Genomic DNA, 19362 nt, shown 5'->3' on the forward strand with positions numbered 1-19362 from the left:
TGCTCAATTCATAAAGTGTTGTTTGCTTCGTGAAACGTGTTGTTTGTAAATAGTGACACAAATCTAATTCCATAAATGACCTTAGCTACTTAAATAAATAAATCCAATCTGCATGTCATAGTGACTGTGGGAGTGCGAGGAGAAAATGTGCAGGGCGACATTCGTAAAAACCCAGAAACACACTGGACCGAACGCGAACTGCAGCAGACAACAGATGTATCCACTGAAGAGGAGGATTGAGAGAACAGGCAGAGAGACAGACAGATTGTGGCATTCAGACATGCAGAAAGTGACGACAGTCGCACACCCACCGTTCACGCAGCCGGATTCATCACTGTGGTCAGGACAGTCGTGCACTTTGTTACACTGCTTGGTGCCATGGATACAGGAACCGTCCCCACACTGGAACTCATCGGGACGACATGTCAACAGGGCTGCAAGAGGCACACACAAAAACAGGACATTTAAATCCCCGTTAATCCCTGCAAGAAGAATTCAACAGCCTGTGTCAATGTGAACTCCTGTGCCCGGAGCCGCCTCAGACAGAGCCTGGGAGTGTAAGATGTATGAGTTTCAATATATGTGGTAAAAAAAAAAATCATTAAATATCTGAAGCACAAACAAGCTTTTCATCAACAGGGCACAGTGGGCTCATATAACTCCTCTCTAAACCACAATAAAACGCAATATAGTCTACTGTATATGCGACTGAGTGGGAGTGATTTAGTGTGATCACAAGATGCACAGGACACGGTGGAATGTAATGGAGACAGGGAGGTTGTCGTCTGGACACACACATGCACACATTCATCCACATAAACACATACCAACATACTATTGGTATGTGTGGTATGTTTTTACTGCTTTTATTACAGTAAAATCCATCCATCCATCCATCTTCTACCGCTTTATCCTCCACATGAGGATCACGGAGGGTGCTGTGCCAATCTCAGCTGGCACAGGGCGACTGACAAACTTTTTGTATTCACTAATATTGTTTAAACATTGTATTTCAAAAACACACAGTATACGTGTAGATTAGACAGAGTCAATCTTCCAAACATATAGGCCAGGAGAAGTCAATTGCATTACTGAGAGGTCTAGATAGAGAAGGTTTCCTCAAGCTGAGGTCCGGAACTTTATAATGTCTAATCAGTATAGTTGGTTAGGTCCATGTGCACCAGCATCTGTGTGTAGTAAACAAGAAAGTCAGATCAAATTAACATATTTGTCAATTTGAAGTGTATGTGTTATTAAAATGAAAATAAAAAAATAAAACAGGGATAAAAAAAAGAAAAAGATAAATGAAAGACTTAAGTTGCACATATCAAAACATCAACTGGATGACTGTACTTGCTTGAGTTATGTTAACTTACTATTACATACTACTGCAGACTCATTTCACTGAATTAAGATCATCTGTTGTGCTTTTGTTGACAATAACTATATTTCTCTGATGCCGTAATATACATTTATCATCCAAAAAGTACCCGGACTCTTCGGTGTGAGTGAAGCTGTGCATCTGTGGATCATGCAAGTATTTCACAATAAAGATAAAGAGATTCAGGGAACTGAAATGGTAAAGTGCTTCTATTATATGTGGATAATGCGACAAATGCTTGGTCGTATCGTGACAGTTAGCAACACTTTATGTAAGTAAGTGCCATTTTCTAGGTTTCCTAGGGTAAATGAATGGCCGCAAAAGTGTTTGTCTTTAGGTGAATAGCTGGCAGAGAATGGCTTTGTTGTGGGAAGGCAATCCTAACATTGACATAAAACATGCGTGTATATAGAAAGGGGTAGGTAGGCAGAGAATAAATGGCTCAATAACCTCCAGACAAATACAGGGATGTGTCTTCAAGCATCTCCATGACTGTCCAGGGATCCACTTGCCTAAGAAACCATCAATCTCTTGTAGGGGCTGCTTACGTGACAGCACAGACTGAGCCGTGGGTTTGATGCGTGCGCCACACATCTCGATAATGAATAGTGAGACTATCTGGGTTTCACACTCAGGCTTAGTGAGACATGAGCTTCAGGGCTCCTCCGTCCATGACCAGCTAATAGTGAAACGTGTTATATCAAAAAGCCCCATCTTCAAACAGTGTTTATCAACAAACACATTTAGTAGAGAAGGGGGGGAAAAAAACAAGTTTCCCCATCTCTCAGGAGAGTGGAGATGTGTTAAATGACAAAGAAGACGGATGAAATATTGCGCGTTGAGATTGTTTTCCACACTCGAGTCACAAAGCGAACGGAGCAGCTTATCTCAACATACTGTCCACGCAGAAGATAACGTAAACATGAAACTGACCTCCAGTGGAGTGAATGTGTGGAAACTAGAGCAAATCTGTGATGTTGAAAGACATGCGTGTGGAAAGTCCACAAAAACATGATGCTACTGGTTCAAATATTTGTTGTGGTAATAAAATACACAATCAACACAACTTGAAAGATTTACAGTAAATGGAAAACAAAAGGTCGTAAACAGAGCTATGACTAAACCACTCGGGTTTCTCTTTTTTGATAGTGCACAATATTTTAATGTAATGTATATCTATATTAAGGCTGAACAATGAATCGAAATGTAATCAAAATTGCAATACAGCGTACTGTAATTTTCTGTTAAAGTCAAAATATACACGTCTATACACGTCTTGTTCTATAGACTGGAGAGAACATCTTTGTTTCACAATGTTTCAGCCCTAATGTATATGTACTTTGTATACAAACAGGAAACACTGTTAATGCGTGTATCAACAGAAATCAATCAGACAATTACCAACAATTTATTTATCGACTGCTTTCATGAAGCTTTCTCAATGAATATGTAGGATAAAATTTGCTATGGCTGACAGCTATAACCTCAGGATATAAGCATGGTACATTTTTCTATGGTACCAAATAATTCAATATCCCCTGTGAACAAAAACCCTTCATGAAGTACAGCATTTTTCTGCATCAATGTAAAAGAACAGCAATCTGGACAGAAATTGTGACTATTCAACATATAAATGTAGAGCAAGATAAAAAGAAAAGTGCAGCACTTGGAAAGATATGTGAGGAAAAAAGAGAGAGAAACTTACGGCAATCAGCTTCATCAGATTTGTCCTTGCAGTCCGGATCTCCATCGCACTTCCAGGTCAGTCTTATACACTCGCCGTTGGCACAGCGGAACTCTCCATCGGTGCAGTTTGTCCTGCGGTTAAGCAGGTACGGGAGCTCGTCCCCTCCGCAGCGCTCGGGCCCCTCGTCCGAGCTGTCGGAGCAGTCGGGGTCTCCGTCGCAGCTCCACATGAGCGGCACACACTCCGAGGTGTTGCAGCGCAGGTGGTTGGGCCCGCACGTGAGAGGAGAGCTGCACTTGAGCTCGTCGCTGCCGTCACCGCAGTCGTTGTCGCCGTCGCACACCAAGCCAGTGGCCACGCACTTGCGGTTGGCGCACATGAACTCACCACTGGGACAGGCTTTGGCATCTATGACATGAACAGAAAGAAGAGAAAAGGGATGTTCGAAGGGTGAATACTGATGCAGGCATTTAGACCTTATCCACACAGAAACAGAATTTACACGATGGGAACTTTTTAAAAGGTTTTCCGTGAACACGTCATCGTTTCGAGAAAATCTTCTGAAAAGAGAGACAAAGGGACAGAAGTCGTTTCTGTAGGTGAAAGTCAACAGCGGTGTCATACCCAAGTGTGACATGTGACATGTATGGTGAAATGACCCGTTTCCCATTGTGAAGCCTCTAGAATCGCCAAAACCATGTTGACGCAAACAAAAATTTAGAGGTGTTATTGGCGACAAGGCTCCTACTGGCTCCTACCAGCTGTCAATCACAATGGTGTCCAATCATACGTGTTGTACTTCAATATCATATATTTTCCTCTAAATGTGAACATAATTTTAAGACCTGAATGTAGCGATTGAGACCACTAACTCCTCAGGAAGTAAGAAGTATGTTCAATTCTCCGATAGACTTCCGTTTTAAACTGTTCTCTTAACAACCAGAGGAGTTGCCCCCTTGTGGCTATTCAATATATTCTTACTTCCTGATCGACTTCAGCGATCGATTTCCACCCCAAAAAACCACAAGACTTTGTCCATCTTCATGGTCTATGGTTTGCAAGTCACAATTGGCAGTATATACGAGTAGTAAGAAATGAAAATGTTTTCTAAGCGGCAAACAGACGATTATTCTGTGTATCGCCTCTTTCCAAAGCAAAGCCCACCTCAGGGCCTCTGTAAATCCTCTTCTCTCCCTCTCTCTCTTCCCACCTGTCACAGCTTTATCTGGCTCCAGTCATTTTGGGCCAAAAGCACTCTGGTTTGAGAAGAGAGTCAGTGTTCCCACAGTGAGCCCGTCGCAGCAGAGAGGCCACCACAGTGAGAGGCACACTTCAACCACAGGGAGTTCAGGTTCAGCTGTGCCCTAACCCTTTGGCTGTAGGGACTACACTTTAGGAAGACACAGCAGGTTTAAAGACTGTTTACACAAAACATATTGTGCCATCTTGTACGCCCTTTTGTCATCATATAGGTCGCAGAGTTAAGATTTGTTTGCGCACACAAATATTACAGACAGTGGAAAATGTAGGGATGAATAGTAAAAACACCAGGTAAATGCAAATACAACAACATCTATAGATTCTCCATTCTGATTTTATATTTCCCGGGCGGACGTATCCTCAGTGGGGGAATGGAAGCATGACTTATTGCCATCTTGTGTTTGTATATGGGACGTATGCATATATGTAATTACACCATATGTCAAAGTCACTACATCTTTTTTTTTAACTGAATTCACTGCTACAGACATGATTTGCCGCCGGAGCAGAAGGAAAGCAGCTGAGACAGGAAACAAATGTTGTGGATTCAGTTCAGAGAAAGGTTGTTTTTTTTAATGTTCATTCATATTAAATGTGCTCCATGTGATTCTGATGTAATTCAAGCATCATGTCCCCACTTATACCAAAACCCTGACTTCATACTAATTTGGCACTAAATAATTAACATGTTTCAAGAGACATGTACAACATCACATGAGGGTAAGAGCATCAGTTCTGCACGTGAGTGACTTCGTTACACTTGAGAGAGACTGACTTCCAGCAGGGGCCAGTGTGGAAATAACGACGCCTGAACAACCATGTGCCCCTTGTGTGATGCTGCACAAATAAGTTTGATTTTCAGTAAAAATTGAAATGATAAATATCATTAATCATCCTCATCATCATAACGCTGGGGCTTTAAAAAAACAATGCTACTAAATACTCGAACAACAAAAAAGATGTAGAGTAGAAAGGATAAAACAACATTGAAATAATACAAAAATCAGTAAAAAGAAAATAGTAAAATTGATCAAACACAAGTCTTAAAAAGTTTGTTTTTAAAAGTGATTTTTAAAAACTGCAGCTCATTCCACAAGTGTAATGGCAGTGAGACAAATTATTTCCCTGAGTGGATTATTTTATAAGATTTATGGGATGGATGGTTGATTAATATAATTAACACTGAATGGATATTAAATATGTACACAAACTGTTCGGTGTGCAGGGATGATAGAGCCTGGCGATTAAAGCGCCTTAGCAGACTATTAAGCACAGTTAGTGCAGTGTGAGGCACGTCTTCACAGCAGGGACAGGGAGATTGATCAGAAATGAGTAACACAGACACATAGACGGGTCTGTGAAGAAAATCCTACTCCAAATCCAGGACTTTGACTGGTATACAACTCTGTAAAGGTCCTTGAGTGTCCGAGCCAAAGTCCAGACCTAAACCCTTACAGACTGCCTGTAGGGTTTGATTGTTGTTAATCAATTTTATATTAAATCTCACACACAGTGAAGTGTAAAAACAGTACATGTGGTCTTGACTGAATATTTGTATGCATACACTGCATGTGGAGCCATAATGTGTCCTTCAAATACAGTGCATGTGTGGCAAGATGAAAAGAAAGACATGCAGGCTGCAAACAGACAAGAACTAAGCCATTCCTTTTTTTTTTACCTGCACAATAACAAAAACCTCAAACCTCCACAGAGGAACACATAGACCTGAGGACAGATCAGACCTTTCCACTCTGCTCAGTGTGGGTGAATGAGCACACACACACACACACACACACTCGCCCTGCAGACCACGTCAGACGGGTCACAGTGTCTCTCTCTAGGGAAAGAGCTCAGTCACTGACCTTTTCTGTCACACGGTCACATTTAGGGAGCAAACACAGCTGTGGCAGAGCTGAAACAACCCTCTCTCGTCTACAGTAACAACCGAGAGAAGATAACAGGGAGGACAAATCCTTCTCTCTGGTATCATTACGGTGGGAGACTGTAAGCTAACTGAGGGCCAGAGGGCGATGGCAAAAAAAAAAAAAGACACAGAACGACAAGCTTAAACAAGACAAAGTACCCACGGCTTAGAAACACTGAAAACTAGTCTAGATTTCTATTATCAGGGTGAAATTAGCTGGAAGTGATGTCAGTGAAAGGGCTTTAGTTGTGTGAAATGGTCCGATGTGAAAACTTCAGTTGAAGGAAGTGCGGAAATCTATCAGTTTAGTTTTACTACAAAGACAAGGATGGCTGTGACGGGTGCAGGAAGATATGATTTGTCTCATTCCCGCATAGTACATACGGCTTTATCCTCCACATGAGGGTCGAGGGTTAAAGCCAGTCCATCGCACACTCAAATCTGGTCTCACGATGCCTTCCAGCCCCCATCAGACAGGTGCACTCAGGAGAGACGCCCACTGAGCGAGTGCACACGTTCTGTCCACACCGTTGAGGACTGAGGACACAGTTCAACTTTCCTGCTGCTTAATGCAATGTTGATCAGAGGAAAGCTTTCTCTGGTGAGGGCTTACATTCTACTCCATGTATAATTCAACATGTGACGTGCTCAATTAAGCGGGACGCCTCGGCGCCATTCACTTTCTCGAGTCTGCGGCTGGTTATGCGCTGTGTAAATTCCTGCTAACTAAGAGTTTCAGCTCCGTCAGTTTAGGGAGTGGGGAAATACAAATGAAACATGTGTGAAATACGTGTCGGAACGTTTCGGGGACAGTGTGAGGCAGACTGAGCATGAATATGCCCACAAAAGCATGAACGGGAACAGCTAGAGGACGACTGACCCAGATTCTTTCACATCTTACTTCAAACTAAATCTTCTGCTATTGACTTGGGAAAGGTTCATATATTTGTTACAGTATTATCTTTGCAGGCGACCAATCTTTGACCAACCGGAAGGACAGATAAATCCGCCGGAGCAGTGAAGTGAATCCTGAATTAATGTGACAGTCGCTGGAATAAAGTTGTTGTTTTGATTTGGGTTCACACGGCACTGCAGGATGTTGCGTCACCAGAACTGCTTCAATAAATGATTCATAAGTCGGCATATGTGAATTCATGTGCAGAACTGTTGGCATGGTTTGTTAACCCTTCTGCTACCAATCCTGGCGGCGGCGACAGGATTTGGCATGCACACTTCTCATGACCGTAACTCCTGGACCGCTTGTGATATCTAGAAAATTCAAAAACTATGGACTGGCGATCTGTCCAGGGTGTGAGAGAGAAATAGAGCATTGTGCCCAATCAGAGACAAGATTCACCAGCGCGTCATCAGAGGGTTAAAGTCAAATGTGGCTATTGTGTGCTCTACAACAATACCAACTGTGGACTGTTGATTCAAAAACGTGGAGGTGAACACAGCGACAGTGAGGTGCCATAATACAGCACATGAAAGACGTAGAGTTTGTAGACCTGGTTCAAGAATCTGAACACAGCGTGTTAGGGATCATCAAACATCGTAGTCATCACACAAAGGGCTCGAGTCTTAAAGTCTGGAGAAGTGAGCCATAGCAGGCCACACTTTGCAAATGATAGATTCCAGCCCCTACCGTTCTCCGTCCTCTCAAATCTACAGCCTCCAAACACACACAGACCACACAAGGCAGACTGCGTTGAACAAAACTGGAGGAAATGGACATTATTTAAAAGGCAGTAGTCCTTCAATTTCATGAGAATCTCTGCCCCCACTCTTGTGGTTAAATACGGATGAAAAGATTATTTTAGGGTAACTGTGAAAGAATATACATTTATACAAAGATACGAATGGACAGTATATTTATTTTCTTAAGTAAATAAAGCCTCTCAGACTGGCAGGTCAGTAAGTGACTGCTACGCTTTGATTGACAGTGTTTATTACAGTGTTGTGACAGCTACCAACACCAGAAATTATTCTTTCATTTATTTCAAACAACTTTCTTTATTGATGGTTATACAGACATTTTAACAGAATAAGATGAATGTGTGTTGTGTGGAAACAAATGATGAACTCAATCTTAAACATAAATATAATAGGCAAAAGAGTAAAGATGACACATGGATAACTGCTGTAGTACTTCTCTTTCTCGTGTTTATTCTTTATGATTCGATATTTTTAAATCAACGGCATTCAGATATCATTTTGCCAAACAGAACTACATTTCATAGTTTACATGTTATTCTCATTCTGCCGCATCATTTGTTCATTCATCAACTTATAGTTATTCTTCCTTTCAGTTCTCTCCTTGCCTCTAACAGGCAACATGTCATGAATGTGAAAGATCTACAGTTCTACAGGAGTAAAACAATCGCACACGACTAAATCTGTGACCTGCAACATTTCCTCTGCTCGTATTCACACAGGTTTCGTGTCACTTTAAACAACACAACAAATTCAACACTTAGAATTCCAATGTTTGCAAGTCAGCAAAACAAAGGTTACTCTTAAAGGTGATAATTTATGAGGCTGTGAGACTGAAGCTCAGTGTTTTTCAATGTGTGTGTTGTTGTTTTTTTAGATATATAATAGCTAGGTATGATAGATATTAATTATATAGTGATGTTCTGATTAGGTCAAGCCATTTAAAATGCTTTAATTAAACTTTAATTGTAAAATTATCGCTTGCACTTTAATGCCTTGCAGTTTGAAACTAGGGCTGTCACAAAAACACTAAAAGTGCTGAATTTGACAGACAAAAATGTTGCCATGTGTTTATACACTAGACTTTAGTATAAAGCAGGTGCAATCACTCACCAGTGGCAGATGAACTGCTAATAAAGCATATTATATTACCGCTTAATGGCATTTGAGTAGGAGTTATGATAACGATGGCTCCAGCGTGTCATCGAGTCTAAACAACCTAAAGCGAAACTGCTCTCGGTCTTTACACCATAATTCCTTTCTCAACAGTTGTAATTTTAATCACACGCACTAAGCCATTTTCTTCAAACGTATAAAGTGTGAAGAGTAAAATCTTTGCGATTGCATGAGAGTATGTATGAATATCGGAGTGTTTTCTGCTTTGCCGTGACCCTCAGCTTTAGATATAAATGCTTGCTATAACGTTGTTCAATACAAAGATTATTCCATGTGATGTGGGGCTGAACCACAAACATAATTAAGTATTAATGCTTTGGTATCCTGAGACTAATCTGTGGCGAGGCAACATTAAACAGCTTCTTGATTTTGTCTTCCAGTCTGGCACGGAGCCAAATCAGCCTTGATAATAAACTGATCGGAGCAGCATTTAATTGAATTGGCAATCGAGCAGTGCGCTGGCAACAGAGTCACCGCTGGTCACACTGAGTGGCCTTTACCTCTGCAGGGATTTTGGGGCTTTGCCTGGGTGGGCAGCGGCAGCAGCAGCTGCAGCTGCAGCAGCATTGGACTACTGCCCGTCCTCATGTCAACACTGAGTAGCTTAAGACCAACGCATCGATGCAGGCATTAGAATGAAAAAAAGGATTAGCACAGGCTAGACTGAGTCTCAATGGACAGGGCAATGAAACCCCCATCCAAGCTAAGAAGGCATTAAATCTAAAGTCGATGGAATCACTTCCGCTTGTTCGGCTGCGAGCGTGTGGGGCCACTTTGAGACACTGACAGGTCAATTAAAGACTGATCTGGTGCACAATTTTTTTTTTTTTTGCAGCACAATGAATTAAAAGGGAATTCATTTATGTTACTTTCAAGGGAACTGTATGCCAAAGTGATTTAGTTTCCCCATTAGTGTGTCATTTAAAAAAAAATAAAATATATATATGAATTGCCTCTCTGTCCAAACACATAAACAAACTGAAAGATGCTTGGAAAAATGAATGTTGTTGTGGATGATAAGGAGGTGGCTTTTTTTTTTTAACCCCCTCTCCCTCTGTGTATTTGCTGCCACTTCACACAATCTTCAAAGTCTACGACACAAAGGTCCCTACAGCTCTTTTGCCTCAATCAATTTTTCCTGACGTGAAGAGGCAAGGGAGAGAGAGAGAGAGAGAGAGAAAAGATAGAGCCGATTCTTCGCGGCTCTTCAGAAATAGGGCAAGGATAGTCCCTGCAGGAGAATGTGGGGGGGGGGGGGGGGGAGCGGCTGCACAGTTGCTTTGTCTGATTGGCTGCAGAGGGGATGATGTCATTTCTAATGGTTCAGACGCCCTGAAGACTCGAGGTTCAAAATGTGACGACGAGAGCACCTTAAACAGAGTCGCAGATATCTGATGTTCCCCATCCAAAGATCATCAAGTGGACCTTTGTGCTGAGAGCAGCTCTCTTAAATCACAACTCACTTCAAATCCCTCTAACTATAAAGTCTGTCCCCCACTGTGCTTTAATGTCTTAAGCCCCTGGATGGTAAGTGAGCTCAGAGGGGATGGAATCCTTTAAATTACAAAAAAGGGAGGGATAAGATTCTGCTTCGTTCTACTGACGTCGAGCCTTGTAAAGTCATTTTGTCATTTCACATCTGTCGTTGACACTAGGGATGTCCAGATCTGATATTGATATAGGATATCGGTCCGATATCAGCCAAAAAACAAGTATCGGATTATATCGGACTGCCTCTAAAATCTCCGATATAAACGCTCCGATACAAGCAGTCCATTCCTCTTCAGCACTTCTATCCAGCAGCGCCTGTTGTGATCACGTGGGCTCTGCGTGTTGGATGCATGTAGAACCAACATGATCACAACAACAGTGTGTGTGTGTGTGTGTGTGCCTCTGAAATCAGAGGCTACGAAGTCGCACAGCGAGCACGAGCTAGCCGTTAGCACCATGCTAGCTCATCCTGAGGCGAGCTGCTAAAACAACATTATTTCATAAACCAGCGCCACCTGTCGACTTTCAACAGCCTCCGTTTGTTAATTATACCCCAAACACCAGCCATGCCAAGAGCTTTCTGTGTTTAAATGTGTTCTGAAGCTCCACACACGGAGCTAAGTACGTCTGTGGTGCTGGTCTCCGGGCTCCGAGTTTACCTGAAGGATGAGTCACTCACCCTGTGTGGGTTGGGCTAATCCAAAATAGTGAAAACAAAGGGGGTGTTCTCTGAAGACACGCTGTTACCTGTGAAACACGGGTGCTCTGAAAACACCCCCTATAGCACTTGGTACTTTCCTCCTGATGAAATTAACCATAGACTGCATGAAATTAACGTGGCAAAAAATCAAATATTCTTATGTTGAAGGTTAAAATTTATGTAACCCATTGGTTAATAATAAATGGGTCAGTTTTTCTCATACCTACTGTTGCTGATTATTGTTCTCTGTTTAATTAATAGTACTTGATCAAGCCTATTCTAACATTCCACACTACAAAATAAGTAATTAAAGTATGTATGATTTGTGCTGATTTTGTATTGCATCTATATCGGTATCGACCAATACTCAAAGCTGCAATATCGGTATCGTATCGGAAGTGAAAAAGTTGTATCGGGACGTCCCTACTTTACACTTTTTGAAATAATTAATTAATTATTTAATTGAAGCATGCACGCTAACTGATGAGCGTGTCCATGCTGCAAGTGACTTAAGAAATACTGTAGAAGTCTTGCATATTTTTCCCCCCCAAGCTGAGTGCATTTTATAGCAAAAAACATACAGTGACAATGATCTTTCTTTACGGTTTCAACATCTATATCTGTCGCACATGTCAAACACACATCCTGTTCCTGTCACAGGATAAAATATTTCCATTCCCTGATTCCAGACATGTTTTTTTTTTCCTAAAGAGTGCTGGTATTGAGACAATTTAAAGGTATGTTTTATTCATTTTAAAGGAATACTCCAATTTCAATAGTAGCAGAAGCCCAGCAGCAGGTGCACAACAGACACACGTCCTGTGTCCAATACAGAGATGCATGAGACGCAGCAGCTCAGCACTCCAGCAGTCACACAACACACACGCATCCAGCGTGAACCCGGAGTCATTGTATAGCTAGCACTTTTCCACCACAACAAACTCACCAGAAGCACAGTCTTCCTCATCTGCCCCGTTCTCGCAGTCCTTCTCCCCGTCACATCTCCATGACAACGAGACACACTTGTTGGTGGAACCCCCACAGTCAAATTTCTCTGGAGGGCACGTCTGTTTGCCTGTAGGGTAGAGATAAAGAAGATAGGGAGATTACTGCAGTGGTTTTATGGTCTCATAAAGGCAGCAACAAAGACAACAACGACAACAACAACAACACGCCGCTGGACTTGATTTCTGACGCCTCCACATTGGAGTTAAAACTGAAATAGCAAATAACACCAGTCTGGCCAATTGATTTTACTGTCTAGGCTGAATCTACAGAGACATGCAGAAAGATCATAAAATACAGCAAATGGCTACAGAGAAAAAAAAACATCACCCACACTTTTCCTTTTCCTGCCAATCTGCTCCAGTTGGCAGAGGATGGGTTTGATCCAGATTACAGTATGTTTAATATGATGCATGCTGTTAATTATACATCTATGCTTACAGAGCAGCCTTAAGCCTCACAGAATGAAATCAGAGTCAACCGACATCGCGGCAAATCTTTAAATGTTTCACTTTCACAATGTGTTTAAGAGCAATGGTTCCCGTACACATAATTCTATCAAATAATCTCACATCCTCCTTCATCGACACCGGCTGTCATGTTCTAAATGAAATCAGTTAATTTAACTACATTTATTTTTACATTTGTTTATTGCTTTTATAGTAACTAGGGCTACAATGACTATTAAATTATTAACAGATTACTAAATTGATTTTTTGAACTATTTTGATAATCGAATAATCGGTTGTTTTTTTCAATAATTTAAACAAGCTTTCAAATGTGAATAGTTTCTGTTTATTTTGCTCCATTCAACTAAGAAACCATTCAAAAAAACTGAATCATTTTGGTTTGTGGACAAAACAAGACATTCAAGGACATCATCAGTTCCAGGGTTTGGTGAATACTGATTAACATTTTCTGACATTTCATGAAACAAACATGTACTTAATGAGATTAATCAAGAAAATAATTGTGAAAAAGAATCGTTAGTTGCTGCCATAATAGTAAGAGAGATGTAACTGAGTAAACAAAGGTGCAGTGGAAAAAACTTTAACTGAAACGTACCAATGCAGTGTAATCACTTGTTTCTAGGGCCATGACCTACATTGACAGAAAATGTTATCAAACGTTTGAGTTTTTGAATTATGCTGCTCACAGAGAGACAGACATGAACATAACCTCCTTGGCTGAGGAAATAGTCAGGTGTTATATAGCAGCAGTTTTTTCCACTTTTAGCTGAATCTTTTTTTCAAACATTCATCCGGTCTATTTCAACCACCCAATTTTCTGTTGGTAATTGCTTTAGCATTAATTTTTACTTCTGCCAAGTGCACGCCGTAAATGCAGCGTGCAGCATTCTAATTACATCTGACTCTACGTGGATATACTTAAGTCATTAAAATTTAAATAACTAACATTTTCTAAATCGAATTAGTCTACAGTAACGACCAATGCTACATTACAGTTTATATATCATGACACTTTAAAAGTTCATTATAAGACAAGCTTCTGACAGACATGGTCTCACTAGTGGAGCTCGGTTAGTGCAAACAAACAATGAGAACAGCCTCTATAATGAATACCACTTAGTATCTGATACTGTCACAGGCAATTTAAGTGTAAACTGTGTTGTGGGTAATTGGAGCAGGCGGAGAGTAGATCTAATTTTCTATACAAAACACATCTGTTCAAACAGTAATAGATTCTTTAGAGTGCTGTACGTTCCCTTTTGTCTTTTTGACATGCAATGCATTTTAATTATTTAAACACACTGCTGTACACAAGCAGAGAACATTTGGGTTTCCTCTGTAATGCTTTTATCACGGGCCTAAATTCGGGCGGACACATTATGTCGACTGTTTATGGTTTAACCTATAAATATAAGTAAATGTATGCTTTATTGAATCACTGCTGATACCAATAAAGTATATTATTGGTCAGCTTAAAAATAAGATTTCTGTGCCGGATGATGCCCTCCTATTTATCCAGGCTTGGATCGGCACCAGGAGTGCACCGGATGTGTCGCCGTGTGGCTGGGGCAAATTAAGGTGTCCTTGCTCAAGGGCATCCCTGCCCTTGACCTGGCGGGGTTTCAAACTGGCAACCCTCCAGTTGCAAGCCCAATTCGCTTCCACACAGACATGGGCTGCCCTTAGCTAGAAATCAGATAATGGTTCATGCTCATGTTTATGTCCAAAGTTAATTATAATGAAAGTCATTACCAATGAACCTGGAGCTTCCAAATAAATAGCTGAAAGGACTGTTCCGCTTTTGCTGTTCCGAGTTAAAGGAAGGAGCTGCAGCATGGGATGGGCAGCAACTTCCCTGGGGAGTTTTTCCCCACATTTGTGCGGTTGAAAACAGACAAGAGACCTGTCAATCATCTCAGTCAAAATCAGAGTGACAGCACAAAGAGCTAAAGGAGGACAAAGTCGCAGTGACAGTCCTGGTTTCTGTGTTGCAGCTTCTTGTTACCCATCATGCAACATAGGCAGATATCGTGATACGCTATCAGCACGGCAGCAAGGTGAAGGAGCCATCCATGGGTAACAACCACTAGTCACAAGCTGCTGATGAAGATGTGTTTTTACTGACTGTGCCGTGGAGGGATGACATAAGGGATGAAGGGAGACGTGGCTGTGGAGGCAGCTGGTGCTTGGGGAGAGTAAGATCTTGAGATCTTGAAATTGAAGCGGCCCTGCCCTGATCCCACAGGAAAAGAAAAAAAAAACGAAAGCTACAGCAGTGCTTGGAAGAGCCTCCACAGCAAGAACGATGTCAGACGGAGGGAACATTCTCATGCATATACTGTACTGTGTGTGCGCTGTTACTGTTGCTGTCACTTCTGTCAACGGAGAGATCAGCTGTTCATCAGCTGGTTTCATCATCTCAAATCAATAGGACAGCAACACTTAATCTCTGTTAACCTCTCATCTTCCCATCGTCTTTTTAAACGTGTTGTTCCCTTTCTGTTTGGAGCCATCCCTGCTGCATCATCAATCACCATCACAACCACCAGTGTCTGGGCTCCAAAGTGGTAAATTTATATCATTAATTATCCATCTTTTACTGCTTTATCCTCCACATGAGGGTCGCGGAGGTGCTGTGCTAATCTCAGCTGACATAGGGCGATAGGCAGGGTACACCCTGGACAGTTTGCCAGTCCATCGTCGGGCCGCATATAGAGACCTGGGTTTTTCTTGCTGCAGAGACACTACACCAAAACCCAAAACCACAATATATTTTTATGATTTATTTCGCCTTGTATAAGTGTAAGCGCTTTGAACGATTCTCAAAGACTTATTACAAGAGCAGAAAAACAGCAATCAACTTAACACGTGTGGCAGCCTTTGATGTCGGCAGCGTCCGTGTTAAAATCTTCATTCTCCCCACAGAAAATCATGCCCTCTGATGCATTTTAAAAGGAAGCTAATGGGGAGACAAAATGATGAGTTGCAGTGAATGATTACAGCTGTAAACGCCTGTAAAACAAAACCGAGACTGGCCGGTCAGAGAGGAGACGCAAGAAACATGTCTTACAAACGTCTGGGATGAAAGAGGCGAGTGGGTGTAATCTTTGAGAGTGGAGATAATGTTCAGTATGAATGAAAACCAGCTAATGAAGAAGCAAAGAGGACCTGACAGACAACAACAAAAAGAAAATGAAAGAAGGGAGACGGAGAGAGCAGAGCAGCAACAACAGACACAAAAGAAATCTATAGCAAGAAAACTCTAGAAAGGAGAAGGAATGATGAGACAAACTGTTGCATGACCTTTCAGATTTTTTGAAGCAAAATCACAGCCATTTAAGGCAAAGTAGAACAGGACGAAGGAGAAAAGGACAGATGGAGTGCAGACTTGAACAGAATCGGAAACCACAAAGCTGAGGATGAGCTGTCCTCGCCTTCTGACTGACGGCTTATTAATGAAGAGGGGCACTCTTCCTCCCACAGTCACACAAAGAAACCTGACCACACAAATTGATTAGTGAAAGCTCAGCTTTTATAAAGACGGGTCATGTGGGTTTTTTGCCCCGGAGGGCAACTTTAAAAAAAACCAATTACTTACAGAAAAAAAACAGTCTGGCTGTTGTTTACCATTAGTGTGAAAAATTAGCATCAACCTCCAGTGTGGTGTGTTCAGAGTCCATCAGCTTCTACAAGACTTCGGGACAGCTTTTATCTCATTACTGCTACCATGTAACCTCTTTACCTTTAGCTTGAATTAAAAAAAATATTGAAATTCCTGCATTTAAATATTAAATAAACAATGAAACTAATGCTATAGTCTGTTGAGTGTTTCCAACACTTGTCCATAGATATCCATGTTATATTATTGCCGATACATCGTGGTCCTTCCTCGTGCAATACGATAATCGATAACCCAGGGCCAATATCGATATTTTACTGAACAAATTAAGTCACTACCAGTTTCACTTAATGTCAATGAATGAGGCAAACTTGGGCGGAAGTTACCAGGCTGTAGAAGAGGGAGTTTACAGCGAGAAAACAGAAGAGAAAGCTACGTTAAGAGCTGCTCCATTCACGTTCAATACGTAGACTCTATGCACTTTGTTCTCTATATTGCGAATAAATAAATAAATCCTGTACTTTTAACTTTTCCGTTAAAAATGTTTTGTTTTCTTAAATTAGACAGATATCGTGATCCGATTGTCTTGCTATATACTGATTATCACAGAATCGTTGTACCGTGATATTATTGGTATCGTGGACCACGTGTCGCGTATCGTATCGTGAGGTATACTGTGATTCCCAACCCCATCCTGTGTGTTGTTTTTGCCTAAATTACTACTGTGATAAAGCCAAACCTAACAAACTCTGTGAAAATGCGTTACACATGATTTCAGATAATAAAACGGTGTTTTAATAAATACGTAAGACTATAAAATGAATCAAAGTAACCATTTGCAGCCTATAAATTAATGTCTATTTTTCCTGCTTAGAAAAAGAATAACAATAGGGTCCTTCCGCACCTTGTGCACGCGGACACTACCTAACATAGCACTGATTCATCCTACAGGCAGCTCCCTGTGCTTTGCTGCTGCCTGAATTCACAATGAAGCTGGAGGAGCTTGAAAACACGATCTGCATATATGCTGTGCAAGTGTCAGCTCAAATGCGTCTCACTCACTTCGAACCAGCCGAGGTTGAGAAATGTTGCAAGTGGCAGCTAAATGTTGGCCAATCAAAATAAATTATGCAAATATTCCAACACTGGCACTGGCTAATCAAATCATGTTCATACATTTAGCTCAAACAACACACAAACAGCCCAAACAGAGCTCCCAGACAAGGTTGTTCTCCCCATTGGCCAAGTTTCTTGTCAGAGAAATTGCACCCAGGCATGATGTCACCATGATTTTAGCAACATCATTGTCACTCTTCCTATGTAGTGAGTGCACTGTTATTGTTAAACACACATCCTGGTGTCTGAAAAACATGTTTTGGTCCTCCAACAGCGAGGTGTTTGGTGTCCAAGTCCTGGAGACGTGTTCCAAAATGGCACCTGTGTGCATCAGTGGGAGGTTCAGATGTTAAAAAAACTGCTTCTAAAAAGGCACAAATTGCTCACACACAAACATGAGTCACACTCATTGCTTCATTAAACTGTGTTAGCGAAGCCACTGCCTCTGCTCTGAATTATAGATCTGGTACAGCCGGGAAAAACACATCTTGGTGCAAACAGCAAGATGGGAAATTGTTATTTTGAGGAAAAAGGACATTAGCAGGTCATTTTCTGTGGAACGCACTTCTCCTTATTATCAAGTGATGCACCTGGATCACTTCATTAGCCATTAAAAAAACACAGACTAACACAATGTTGGCAATTTAGAGTATTTGGGTTCCAAATCCCAGTGAACACTATAGACATTTGGCGCAGTCTCCGCAGTCACTGACGCAAACCTTTCACTCTATACTGGGGTATAATGGTGGATTTAAACACTCTTGCTGTTACACTGTTAGAGACATAATTCATCAGGACAGTTTTTGATTTATCAATTTGTCCATTAACAGAAAATAAATCAGCAACTATTCTGAGAAGTAGTAGAGTGATGTGACTCTTCTCATCATTCGTTCATCATCTACCGCTTTATCCTCCACATGAGGGTCATAGGGAGCCGGAGCCAATCCCAGCTGACACAGGGTGAAAGGCGAGGTAAACCATGGACAGGTTGCCAATCCATCACAGGGCCGCCTTCTCCTCGTTAAATGATTAATTCATGACACGTTAATTAATGGACATGGAATTGTGACACGTCATCCTTCTATCAGGGTTCAGCTGCAGTTATTGTAGCAAAACTGCAGCCAAAATCTTAAATGGTCTGTATTTGTGTAGAGATTGAAGACGACTCAAAAGCTACTTTACCATTCACCCTTTCACTCACACAGGCATACAAAGCGCTAACCACAACCACCCTCATTTTTGTGGGTTCATCATTTAAGAAGTTCAGCGTCCAGTGGAGATCAAAAACAACTATTAAAAAATAAATTATTGAGGTAAACACTAACCTTTGAGGCAAATTGGTGCCCAACGCAACACATTTAAGTTCAATGTGAGAGCGACTGCATCCGTTTCCCCACATGAATGCTAATGTACCATTTAAAGTGTATGAGCACAATCACTATAGTTATATCAGCATAATCACGCCCTCACTACAGCAACACTGTCAGACTGTGCAACGGATGAGATTCTCATCAGTTCCAAATTATCGCACCTGCGAAGAAGTGAAGAAAATGCTACTTTTGAGACACATCAGTAATTGACTATGTAAACAAAGAATCATAGTGGGAATGAGGCAGAAACAAAACAACACACAAAGTTTCTCTTGGTTAATAAGTAAACCTGAAAATATACCTTCTTAAGTGTTCTCATAGCACTTCATCCTCATCACATCAAAGGTAATTCCAGAGGATGAAACCCACAGACGAGTAAAATGCAGCATAGTGTGTATGACAAACACCCCATAATGAAGTCAGTAAGATTGAGGCTTTATTTTAAACTCT

General features: G+C 41.3%; 1 protein-coding gene across 3 annotated transcripts in view; it reads right to left on the bottom strand.

Annotated features, from left to right (window-relative positions):
- LOC131467675 (low-density lipoprotein receptor-related protein 8-like) overlaps positions 1-19362 on the bottom strand; it is a 69522-nt gene that overhangs the window by 22296 nt on the left and 27864 nt on the right. For all 3 annotated transcript variants that reach the window (XM_058641724.1, XM_058641735.1, XM_058641716.1), the window contains exons 4-6: positions 12279-12407; positions 3087-3476; positions 312-434 (exon numbers count right to left, since the gene is read on the bottom strand). In XM_058641724.1, coding sequence (XP_058497707.1) covers positions 312-434; positions 3087-3476; positions 12279-12407 — 642 coding nt within the window. The remainder of the gene's footprint in view (positions 1-311; positions 435-3086; positions 3477-12278; positions 12408-19362) is intronic.

This window comes from Solea solea, chromosome 1 (genome assembly GCF_958295425.1).
Source record: "Solea solea chromosome 1, fSolSol10.1, whole genome shotgun sequence".
NCBI lineage: Eukaryota > Metazoa > Chordata > Actinopteri > Pleuronectiformes > Soleidae > Solea > Solea solea.